Raw genomic sequence first — 12,391 nt, forward strand, 5'->3', positions numbered from 1 at the left:
CAGCAAACATATATTGAATGCAGAATATGGGAAAAGCATTGTGCTACATATTGTGGCAATATCAAGAGACATTCCCTGTGGTGGCCATCTGTTGTTTGCTGCCCAGCATCCATTTCCCTCTATTTGGGATTGGGTGGCCTTCACCCACTCTCGGCCATGGTTTGGGTGGGATTTGCTCCTTACTCAAGTCTAGTGAGCCTTGCTTGGCTTAACGTAGTCAGCACATCCCATTGTCAAGACCATAGTGTTAGATTCAGAGTGGGCATATAACCCATGAGTCTTAAACAGACTTTTTTTGGGAGGGCTTCTGGGAAAATGAAGCTTGCTCTGTATTTCTTGTGGGAACTGATGGAGAAGACACTCTCTCTTTCCCTGGACAGTATAATAAGGATGTGAGGTCTGGGAGAACCAGGAGCTGTGCAGGGACAGAATACCACACACATGCTGAAGATGAAGGAGAGCAGTACCAGGAGCCAGGAACTTTCTGAGGCCAGCCCTTCTACTGCTCACATGAGCCAATACATTTCCTCAAGCCAACTGGACATTTCCTTAAGCCAACTGAACCCGGATTTTCTATTACTTGCAAGTATGAGAGACTCTATGTGTTCTTTGACCTCAGCAATTAGAAAACAGATTCATGGTACCTGCAACTCAAGTGGTACTGTTATTCTAGAATATTGATTCATATCTGTAATAAAACTTGATCCAGAGATTTAAATTATTATGGAAACAAAATTAACCAAGGACAAGTATTTATTGAAATGCCTTGAGAGAAGGGACCATATCTGTCTTATTTACTGTTGGGTCTTCTAGGACCATTCCGATCACATAGTTAAGCTCTCAATATATCTTGATTGAATATGTGGTCTCAATCCTATACTAGGTTCTGTGTTTCCCACGTATAGGAGAACTTCCCCATCAGGGCATTTCTGATTACAGGCTTTACTGGCCACAACCTTTTTTTTGAATATATATAAATAAAATAATTATTTTTTAATTAATAAAATTTATTTTTTAGAGCAGTTTTAGTTTCACAGCATAACTGAGGGAAAAGTACAGAGAATTCCAATATACTCACTTCCCCTACACAGGGATAACCTCCCCTGTTATCAACATCCCACATCACGGTGGTACCTTTTTACAATTGATGCACCTACATTAACACATCTTTATTGCTCAAACCCATAGTTTGCATTGGGGTTCACTATTGGTATTGTACATTCTACGGGTTTTGACAAATGTATAATGACTTGTTTCACCATTATGTTACTATACAGAATAGTTTCACTACCCCCAAAATCCTCTGTGCTCTGTCTGTTCATCCTTCTCTTCCCCCACTTCCTGGAAACCACTAATCTTTTTTACTGTCTCCATAGTTTTGCCTTTTCCAGAATGTCATATAGTTGGAATCATACATATGTGGTCTTTTTAGATTGACTTCGTTCACTTAACATTGCATTTAAAGTTTCCTCCATGTCTTTTTTTTTTTTTTTTAAAGATTTTATTTTTCCCTTGTTCTCCCCAAAGCCCCCTGGTACATAGTTGTATATTCTTCATTGTGGGTCCTTCTAGTTGTGGCATGTGGGACGCTGCCTCAGCGTGGTTTGATGAGCAGTGCCATGTCCGCGCCCAGGATTTGAACCGACGAAACACTGGGCCGCCTGCAGCGGAGCGCGCGAACTTAACCACTCGGCCACGGGGCCAGCCCCTCCTCCATGTCTTTTTGTGGCTTGATAGCTCATCTCTTTTTAGTGCTGAATAATATTCCGTTGTCTAAGTACCACAGTTTATTTATCCATTTATCTACTGAAGGAAATCTTGGTTGCTCCCAAGCTTTGACAATTATGAATAAAGAAGCTATAAACATCTGTATGCAGGTTATTGAGTGGACGTAAGTTTTCATATCCTTTGGGTAAATGCCAATAGGTTCAATTGCTGGATCGTCTGATAAGAGTATGTTTAGTTTTGTAAGAAACTGCTGAGCTATCTTCTAAAGTGGCAGTACTGTTTTGCATCCCCACCAGCAATGAATGAGAGTTCCTGTTGCTCCATATCCTTGCCAGCATTTAGTATTGTCAGTGTTTTGGATTTTGGCCATTCTTTTTCTTTTTTAAGATTGGCACCTCAGGTAATATCTGTTGCCAATCTTTATTTTTTTCCCTCTTCTTCTCCCCAAAGCCCCCCAGTACATAGTTGTATATTCTAGTAGTAGGTCCTTCTGGTTGTGCTATGTGGGACGCTGCCTCAGCACGGCCTGATGAATGGTGCCATGTCCACGACAAGGATCTGAACCAGCCAAACCCTGGGCTGCCGAAGCAGAGTGTGCCAACTTAACCACTCAGCCATGGGGCCCTGGATTTTGGCCATTCTAATAGGTGTCTAATGGTATTGCATTGTTGTTTTAATTTGCAATTTCCTGATTTATATGATATTGGACATCTTTTCATATGCTTACTTGCCATCTATGTATCTTCTTGGTCAGATGTCTGTTCAGGTCTTTTGCTCATTTCTTAATCAGATTGTTGACTAACCTACATATTTTTTTAAGTTACAAAATAAGTCATATGTGTTTGTAGTAGCATTCCTCCATGTCTTGTTCAGAGGGGGGCAAAATATAGGATATATGGGAAGTTTAGTAACATCCCCTCTCCCCATTTCTCTCAAATGGAGTGAATTTTTAAAATATTGCAAACTTGCAAAAAAGTATCCTCTATTCAGATTTAATAATTGTTAGTCCATCATCTATAAATACCACATCTTCTTTATCCATTCATCCCCTGATGGGCACCTAGGTTGCTTCCATGTCTTGGCTATTGTGTATAATTCCGCAATGAACATAGGGGTGCAAGCATCTTTATGCCTTTGCATTTTCAAGTTCTTTGGATAAATATCCAGCAGTGGGATAGCTGGATCATATGGTAGATCTATTCTTAATTTTCTGAGGATACTCCATACTGCTCTCCATAGTGGCTGCACCAGTTTGCACTCCCACCAGCAGTGTACAAGGGTTCCCTTCTCTACACATCCTCTGCAACGTTTTTTGTTTCCTGTTTTGTTACTTATAGCCATTCTGACCAGAGTGAGGTGATACCTCATTGTAGTTTTGATTTGCATTTCCCTGATAGCTAATGATGTTGAACATCTTTTCATGTGCCTGTTGGCCATCCTTATATCTTCTTTGGAGAAATCTCTGTTCAGATCCTTTGCCCATTTTCTAATTGGATTGTTGGCTTTTTTGTTGTTGAGCTGTAGGAGTTCTTTGTATATTTTGGATATTAACCCCTTATTTGATATGTGGTTTGCAAATATCTTCTCCCAATTGTTAGGTTGTCTTTTTGTTTTGTCGATGGTTTCCTTTGCTGTGCAGAAGTTTTAGTTAGATGTAGTCCCATTTGTTCATTTTTTCTTTTGTTTCCTTTGCCCAGTCAGACATGGTACTTGAAAATATGCTGCTAAGACCCATGTCAAAGAGTGTAGTGCCTATGTTTTCTTCTAGAAGTTTCATGGTTTCGGGTCTCACATTCAAGTCTTTAATCTATTTTGAGTTGATTTTTGTGCATGGTGTAAGGGAATGGTCTACTTTCATTCGTTTGCATGTGGCTGTCCAGTTTTCCCAACACCATTTATTGAAGAGACTCTCCTTTCTCCATTGTATGCTCTTGGCTCCCTTGTTGAATATTAGCTGTCCATAAATGTGTGGGTTTACTTCTGGGCTCTCGATTCTGTTCCATTGATCTGTGTGTCTGTTTTTGTGCCAGTACCATGCTGTTTTGGTTACTTTGGCTGTGTAGCAAATTTTGAAATCAGGGAGTGATAACAACAGCTTTGTTATTTTTTTCTCAGGAATCTTTTGGCTATTTGGTGTCTTTTGTTGTTCCATATAAATTTTAAAATTCTTTGTTCTATTTCCGTGAAAACTGTTGTTGGAACTTTGATAGGGATTGTGTTGAATCTATAGATTGTTTTAGGAAGTATGGACATTTTAACAGTGTTAATTCTTCCAATCCAAGAGCACAGAATATCTTTCCATTTCTTTGTGTCTTCTTCGATTTCTTTCAACAATGTTTTATAGTTTTCAGTGTAAAGATCTTTCACCTCTTTGGTTAAGTTTATTCCTTGGTATTTTATTCTTTTTGTTGCAATTGTAAATGGGATTGTATTCTTAATTTCTCTTTCTGCTATTTTGTTGTTAGCGTATAGAAACACAACCGAGTTTTGTATGTTGATTTTGTATCCTGCGACTTGACTGTAAGCATGTCGTCTGCAAAGAGTGACAGTTTCACTTCTTTTCCAATGTGGAGCCCTTTTATTTCTTTTTCTTGCCTGATTGCTCTGGCTAGGACTTCCAATTCTACGTTAAATAAGAGTGGTGACATGGGCATCCTTGTCTGCTTCCTGTTCTTAGAGGAATAGCTTTCAGTTTTTCTCCATTGAGAATGATATTTGCTGTTGGTTTGTCATAAATGGCGTTTATTATGTTGAGGTATTTTCCTTCTGTACACATTTTATTTAGAGTTTTTATTATAAATGGATGCTGTATCCTGTCAAATGCTTTCTCTGCATCTATTGAGATGATCATGTGATTTTTATTCTTCATTTTGTTAGTGTGGTGTATCACATTAATAGATTTGTGGATGTTGAACCATCCCTGCATCTCTGGAATAAAACACACTTGATCATGATGTATGATCTTTTTAATGTATTGTTGTATTCAGTTTGCTAGTATTTTGTTGAGGATTTTTGCATCAATGTTCATCAGTGATATTGGCCTGTAATTTTCTTTTTTTGTGTTGTCCTTGTCTGGTTTTGGTATCAGGATAATGTTGGCTTTGTAGAATGAGTTAGGAAGCCTCCCTTCTTCTTCAATTTTTTGGCAGAGTTTGAGAAGGATGTTAAATCTTCTTTGAATGTTTGGTAGAATTCACCAGGGAAGCCATCTGGTCCTGGACTTTTATTTTTGGGGAAGTTTTTGATCGCTGTTTTGATCTCCTTACTGGTGATCGGTCTATTCAAATTTTCTACATCTTCTTGGTCCACTTTTGGAAGGTTGTATGTTTCTAAGAATTTCTCCATTTCTTCTAGATTATCCAATTTGTTCGCATATAGCTTTTCATAGTATGCTCTTATTATCTTTTGTATTCCTGAGGTGTCCGTTGTAATCTCTCCTCTTTCATTTCTGATTTTATTTATTTGAGCCTTCTCTCTTTTTTTCTTGGTGAGTCTAGCTAAGGGTTCGTCAATTTTGTTTATCTTTTCAAAGATCCAGCTCTTGGTTTCATTAATTTTTTCTATTGTTTTTTCAGTCTCTATTTCATTTGTTTCTGCTCTGATTTTTATTTCCTTCCTTCTGCTGATTTTGGGCTTTGTTTGTTGTTCTTTTTCCAGTACTTTTAGATGTGCGTTTAGGTTGTCTATTTGGGATTTTTCTTCTTTGTTGAGGTAGGCCTGAATTGCTATAAACTTGCTTCTTAGAACCGCTTTTGCTGTATCCACAGATTTTGGCATGTCGTGTTTTCATTTTCATTTGTCTCCAGGGATTTTTTCATTTCTCCTTTGATTTCTTCCTTGACCCAATCATTGTTCAGTAGCATTTTGCTTAATCTCGACATTTTTGTGGCTTTTCCAGTTTTCTTCCTGTAGTTGATTTCTAGTTTTATACCTTTCTGTTCAGGAAATATGCATGGCATTATTTCGATCTTCTTAAATTTTTTGAGACTTGTTTTGTGGCCTAATATGTGATCAATCCTGGAGAATGTTCCATGTGCATTTGAAAAGAATGTGTATTCTGTGGTTTTTGGATGGAATGTTCTGTATATATCTACTAAGTCCATCTGGTCTAATGTGTCCTTTAAGGTTAGGCAGGCTTTTATATGCCTATTTATTTTTCCTTCTTAGTCCTATTAAAGCGAAAATATTGAGCTTTTCTTTTGTTATATTTTACATTTGTGAAGGAAGATAGCAATGCAGTTAATAGAAGGAGCATGACCCTTGGATTCAGACAACAAATAATTCAAATCTCAGCTTCAACACCTAGTAGTTGTGTAAACTTATTTTTCTGCACCTCAATATCCTCCTAATAACTACTATGCAGAGTTGCCAAGTTGCTGTAAACATTAGTGTAAGCAATAGATACTCAAATAAAGCTATTATTATTTTTATCATCAATTATTCTGACCTACAGAAATACACAAATTTCTTAGATGTATACATTTTTGGAGAGCAATCAGGGATGGGGTATTAAAAGACTTTTATTTTTTTGTTTTATTTTTCCTTCATTCAGTACGTGCATGTGTACATAGTGTATTTGTGTCTTTGAGTGTGTGTATGTGTGAATTTTACATATTATGTCTCATGCACCATTTCAGGCACTTTGGTAACATTGATAAATAAAACAGACAAAAATTCTACCACTGCTTGTAACTTAAATTATTGTTGTGGGTGCAGCTGGAAGCTGATAAATTCTATGTAAAAATTAAGTAAGATAAGAGGGATAGGGTGTTGTGTGTGGTTTGGAATTATAAATAGGGAGGTCAAGGCAGACCTTACTGTAAATATGACATGGGTTTTGTGTTCTTAGAGGTTTTCAGGTTCTATCATTTAGAATGGGAGAAAGAGAAGCATAGGGGAAGAACAGGTGAGAGTACAGGAAAGAACAGGAGCTTGCTGACTTGGAGTAGAGGGTGAGTATTATTTCCTTTATGTAACATGTATCAAAATACAAACTAATAGAGAAGAGTGAAGTTTTCCAGATTGCCCAGTTTTATTTCATTCAATTTGAGCCCAAATCTTCCTTAAATGCTTTGTACACACCCTACCTTCCTAAAGGATGGATACTGAATCCAATTCACCTGGTCTATGACTGCTGCAGGAGATCATCATCATGACTGTCACATCTGTTACTGGACTGTCAGGAAGCAAGGCCCTCAGGGCTGGCTGTTTGCTCATGTGATGGCTGAGGCTGCAGTGATTGTGAATTCTACATAGTAGCTACTACACACATATGGCTATTTAAATTTAAATGTAAATTAATGAAAATAAATGACATTAAAAATTCAGTTTCTGAGTCACATTAGTCACATTGCAAGTGCTCAATAGCCACATGTGTCTGATGGCTACTATGTCAGCACAGATATAAAACATTTCCAACATTGCAGAAAATTCCATTAGTATTCATTATTTCACAAAGTTCTTGTCTCTGACATTGATTTTTGTGGTATTGCTATCAGCTTCCAAATCAATCTCTTCCTTTTGATTTGATTTGTTGTTTCTCAAAATTTATAGGTTTAAATACTAGATTTAGAATTTTGTGTAAAGTAAGAGTAACTAGGCTCTAAGAAAGATCAGAAGAGCTTTCCTATGTTTAAGTACCCAAGTTTTAATGCTTGGAATTGATATTCCTGTTCTGATGCCCCAAGGTCTTTTTTGCTTGGTTATTTGTGTATCTGTGCTCTGGGTGATAAGAGAATGAGACTGCTGAGTTATTGCGGAAGAAGGGCTATCAAACTCTGAAGGTAAAATTGCACTTCTGTGGAAATGCTTTAGACCAAGTGAGTGGTCCCTCATTTGGAGCAGCGCCATTCAAGGAGTGTTTATTGACTGATTGTCTACGTATACACCAAGCACTCTGCTAGGCCCAGGAGATACGAACAAAAATGAGCATGGCCTTAAATCCTGAGGACATCACATTTTAGGTGGTAGAGAGAGTCATAAATAGGCAGAGTTTCATTGTCCAGCACCCAGGTATGCCCAGGACACTCTGAAAGTCCAGAGGAAGGTGATGCATGTGTCAACCTTCCCGGGGGGTGGAAGAAGAAGAAGGAAGAAGGGGGATCAGACAAGAGGCCAGAGGCCAGAAAATAATTCCTAAAGGAGTGATTCTTAAACGGAATCCTGAGGGATAAATTGATGTTACTCACATGATGAAGTTGGGAGAATGGAGTCAATGAGACATGATATACTATAGTGTGAACAAAGACAATGAGGAGTGAACTAGCATGGTGAGAATGGGAACTTTTATGTTTAGTACTGATGGAATTTAAAATAAAAGGGAACTTGTGTCTGTAGAGATAGACTTTGAATGGTATGTTGAAGTGATGGGTTTTCAGCAGAGGTGGAAGAGTGGCAGGGGGATGGTGACATAGGCAGGTCTGACTTTTCAGGAGTTCAAGTAGTTCACTGTGGCAGCTCTGTTGAGGTTAAATTTGATGGAGCTGGGTTGGAGGTTGGGACACCAGCAGTGGTGGGTGGAGGTGGAAAGATTCATAGCAATCCAAAAGAGAGATAATGAGGGCCTGATGTGAGAAAGTGTAATGGGGTGGAACAGAGGACCTGGGTTCAATCAATATTTAGGGGGTAAAATTATGAGTATTTGAGGATTGATTAGATGTGGGGGATGAAGGAGACAGATGAAATCAGAGATGACTCTAAGTTTTTAGGAAAACATTAATTTGAACTCTTCTTCTAAGTTCACGGTGATAGGTTTTGACCTATAACTGCTACTAGTGATTTGCATTGGCAGTTGTATGTAGGTTAGGTTTTGGCTCTTCAGGGCTCCATCACTCTCTCATTTGTTAAAAGAACTTAAAGCATAGACCATAGTGAAGTACTACCCTTGTATGACTTTAATTTTGGCCTATGAAAATTTATAGAAATTTGGCTTCATTTCTAATGGCTCCAATCCAGATGCCAAAATTACTCCATTGCTGGGATATCCCTTGGGTGGACCACTGAACATGTTATTTATTAGGAACAGCTGAAAACCATCATCAACATTCACATACTATGGCAACAATAATGCCAGTCAAATTTCAAGGTAACTCCAGGTTTCAGAAAGTTATGAATCTCAAAATCTGTCTAACTGAACTCTTATTTGTATTTTTACACATATTTATCATGTGAAAAAGCTAGTGGCTTCTTTACTTTCTGTGATTTTACATTGCCTTTTTTAGGTTATAAATTAAATTCTGAGTTCTGAATGTTGGTGGAGACATGTTTATAGATCAGGAGTCAATCACTTTAAAGTAAAAGTACAAATTCTGTCTGGATGGTGGAACCAGAAGTAGGAGATGACCCAGTCTAAAGGGTCCATATGATGGAGTGTATGTTGAAAGCAAGAATTCTTTTATACCTGCAGTGCTAATTTTAAAAGGACTTTCCAAGTAATAGTTAATATTTTAATGACGTCTGTTAAGCTTCCAGAAAAACACAGTTCTCTAGTTTGCAAGATTAAGGCAGCATGGCCAAATGCATGTGGATACTTTGGTTTTTACTGACATCTTTCATGACTGCATGGCTAAAGCCATGAAACAGTAGGCGCCTGCCACTTTCTTGTAGGTAGTTATATTTAGCCACTACATCTGGCCTTTGTTACTAAATACGTTTTTCTTGTCACTCTAACTGCTCCATCAAATTGGATCTTCAGTGGTCTGGCAGTTTTTGAATGACTTCTTGGAAGCTGTGAAGCCCTCCCTAATCAGGAATATCTGGGCAGGTCTTGTGATATGAAGAAAGATGGCACATCTCTTCTAAGTGAGAGAAGAGGATTATAGGACGATTACACGACATCTTCACAATTTTTATCTTCACAATAGTGGTGTGTTTAGTGATGAACAAGCGCTGTAAATCAAGAAGCATGGGAAATTTCCACATCCTTTAAGAATGTTTAGTATAAAAGAGGAAGGAAAATAAGCTGTCTTTTTGCAGTTCTTGGGAGAGGTGACATTAACCATTTTTAAAGGTTGGATTTATGAAGTTCATCAGCCTCTAGGAGCATTCTTCATGAATGGCCATCCTTTGTATGATGTCAATGAAGGTTGTTTAGCAACATATCAAAATAGTTTTATGAAAAGATAAATATGTGTTTCATTAATCCCAAGGAAGGCTTTCTGAAATGTATTTTCTTTATAAATAATTACTGTCATTTTGTGAAACTTATGACTTCTTAGGGTGCGAAAGAAGGAAAAAAGCTAACTTTTCAAGAAATCTGTGATTTAATACCATCTGGTCAAGTGAGTTGAAAAACCTTATATTATTTTGAATGCCTTCTCATTCTCTTGGGAAACTGGCTAACCCCTACAATCTGTCTCCCATGTCAAATGGCTCTGAAACTTTGATCTTCTCAAACCCGTTTGCCAGATGTAGTGGATAGAGCATGCATGACATTTTGTGTGTCAATTCAACCTGGCTGATCGGAAACCATAATTTAATCTTGTATGACTTTTATTTATAGGCATTACAGCAGAAGTTCTGGTGGTGACCTCTTTTGATGAACTGCAGAGAAGGGCCCCAGAAGCAAGAGGGAAGATTGTTGTTTATAATCAACCTTATACCAACTACTCGAGCACGGTCCAATACCGAGTCCAGGGGGCGGTGGAAGCTGCCAAAGTCGGGGCTTTGGCATCCCTCATTCGATCGGTGGCTTCGTTCTCCATCTACAGGTTGGTCATGATCATTTGAAATCCTTTCAACAACCAGGGTTTTTCATGAAAGGGAAGCCCTTATGAAATAAAAACAAACCATTCAAATGAAAAAATACTGATTGTTCATGGAATTTCCCCTCATTCCACATTTGGTCATTTGTTTGTAATATCTTTGGCCTTTTCAGGATTCCAAGCATCATTTGTGCATTCCTTTAAAAAGCTTTCCACATCCATGATGATCCCATGACATTCCTTATATAACCAATATATTATGTATTTTCACTGGAGGGAGAACTGAATTCATAACTGTGTTTCATCGACTTCAGAGGAAGCCAGGCTTTTTTCCATTGTTGCTAGGGAAGTGAAATAAAAATAAAGTGGGTAATGTTGTGGCCATCTATTGTGTAGTGGAAAGAGTTGAGGAAGCAGAGGACCTTGGATATAGAGCTGGTTCTGCTCCTGAACAACTGTGTGGCCTTGGAAATTTTCTTAAACCCTCTGGGCCTCTGCGTTCTCCTCTATAAATCAGTAATGATGAAGAATAACAGATTTACAAAATTATTTTAAGAATAAATGAGGTAAACTTTTTGAAATATACTTGATTGTCTATAAAGGTCTATATAAATGACTTGTGGTATTGTTTGAGGGCAACATAAGTTTTGTCTTTTTCTTTGTTGTTCTGATTGAGGTAATTGTGAAGTGCCTTATTGACCCTCAGTCATAGAATCAAATTCAGCATTGCAGTGGATAAAAGGTCTAAAAATTGACCTGCAGGCATGGCCTAGTTTAATAGCTAAAACATGGTAATGTCACACATTAAGGATAAAATATTTGAGAAACAAGGATAAAAGAAGCACCATTTTAGTGTTATAGCCTGGTCTCTCTAAGATAAAAAAAACATGAAAAAATAATTGCAAATAGGGTTTATTTGGGTCTCGAGGTAAGATCTTTAGTATCTATTGTAAAGGAAAGTTTATTTATTTTGCATAATTGCTGTTTGTAGCTGTAGACACAGCTGCTTGACCTTAATTAGCATGCTCTACCCTTAAAAATAAAATGATTGAGGAGGAGACTTTAGCAACTAGGAAACCAAGTCAGGAGAGAGTTGTCCAAAAGTGCAGAGATAAAAGGAAAGGGACATATTGCTTTTACAGGGATAAGGTATCTTCCCAAGAGAGGAAGATGGGACATGTTAAAACCACTTATGACAGGTTTTATGAGAGAAAAACTAGTTCCACTGATGTCATAGTGCTAAAAATAACGTTCTTTGTAGTCTTTAAAGCTTTGGTGACTAGCGATATAATGATTGGACCATATTCTTTTGGATGGTTAATCTTCCCAAGAGGAAGTCCTAAAATGGCTAGTTTACTTCCCAGAATACCTCAATCACCCCTTAGAAAAACATACTCAGCAAGCTGTGATCATTCACCATGATTTCATTGGTCATGAGACCTAAATTATGGAGCTAGTCTGTTGCTTTGTGAAACTGAGTGATTGCCAGAAATATTTATTTAAGAACTACTGCTTATAAGACTAATAAATTCCCAGATGATTTAATGCACTGCAATCTGCCAAGGCTAATTGGCATTTTTTTCTTCTGGTGTAATGAAGACATCTGGAAACCCAGGCTATAACCTAGGAACCCCGGAAGAGTTTTATCCAGCATAGGACTTAGAAATCTGTTGTTAGCTTCAAAGGTTTGTTCAGCAACTTGTAGTGTGTATTAAAAATACATTTTTATTAATATTTCTAGATCTAAACTGATTATAATTTTTCACTGATTTTATAGCCAACCATATTTCACTGGACTCTTGACTTTTATGAATCCATATTTTCAGCATTTATAAATACATAAAAACATTGCCCTTTACATAGTACTTTAGAATCTTTCATATGTGTCATCTTATTTGTTCTGACAAAAACCCAATGGACCAAGCAGAAGGGGTGTTACCATCCCCACTTTACAGATAGGG

At 37.6% G+C, this 12,391-nt stretch overlaps 1 protein-coding gene across 5 annotated transcripts in view; it reads left to right on the forward strand.

The window, feature by feature from the left end:
* The window catches only part of CPQ (carboxypeptidase Q), a 460,617-nt gene that overhangs the window by 136,733 nt on the left and 311,493 nt on the right, over positions 1-12,391 (forward strand). For all 5 annotated transcript variants that reach the window (XM_044743942.2, XM_070481372.1, XM_070481375.1 and 2 more), the window contains one exon: positions 10,229-10,436. In XM_044743942.2, the coding sequence (XP_044599877.1) occupies positions 10,229-10,436 (208 nt within the window). The remainder of the gene's footprint in view (positions 1-10,228; positions 10,437-12,391) is intronic.

This window comes from Equus asinus, chromosome 12, assembly GCF_041296235.1.
Source record: "Equus asinus isolate D_3611 breed Donkey chromosome 12, EquAss-T2T_v2, whole genome shotgun sequence".
NCBI lineage: Eukaryota > Metazoa > Chordata > Mammalia > Perissodactyla > Equidae > Equus > Equus asinus.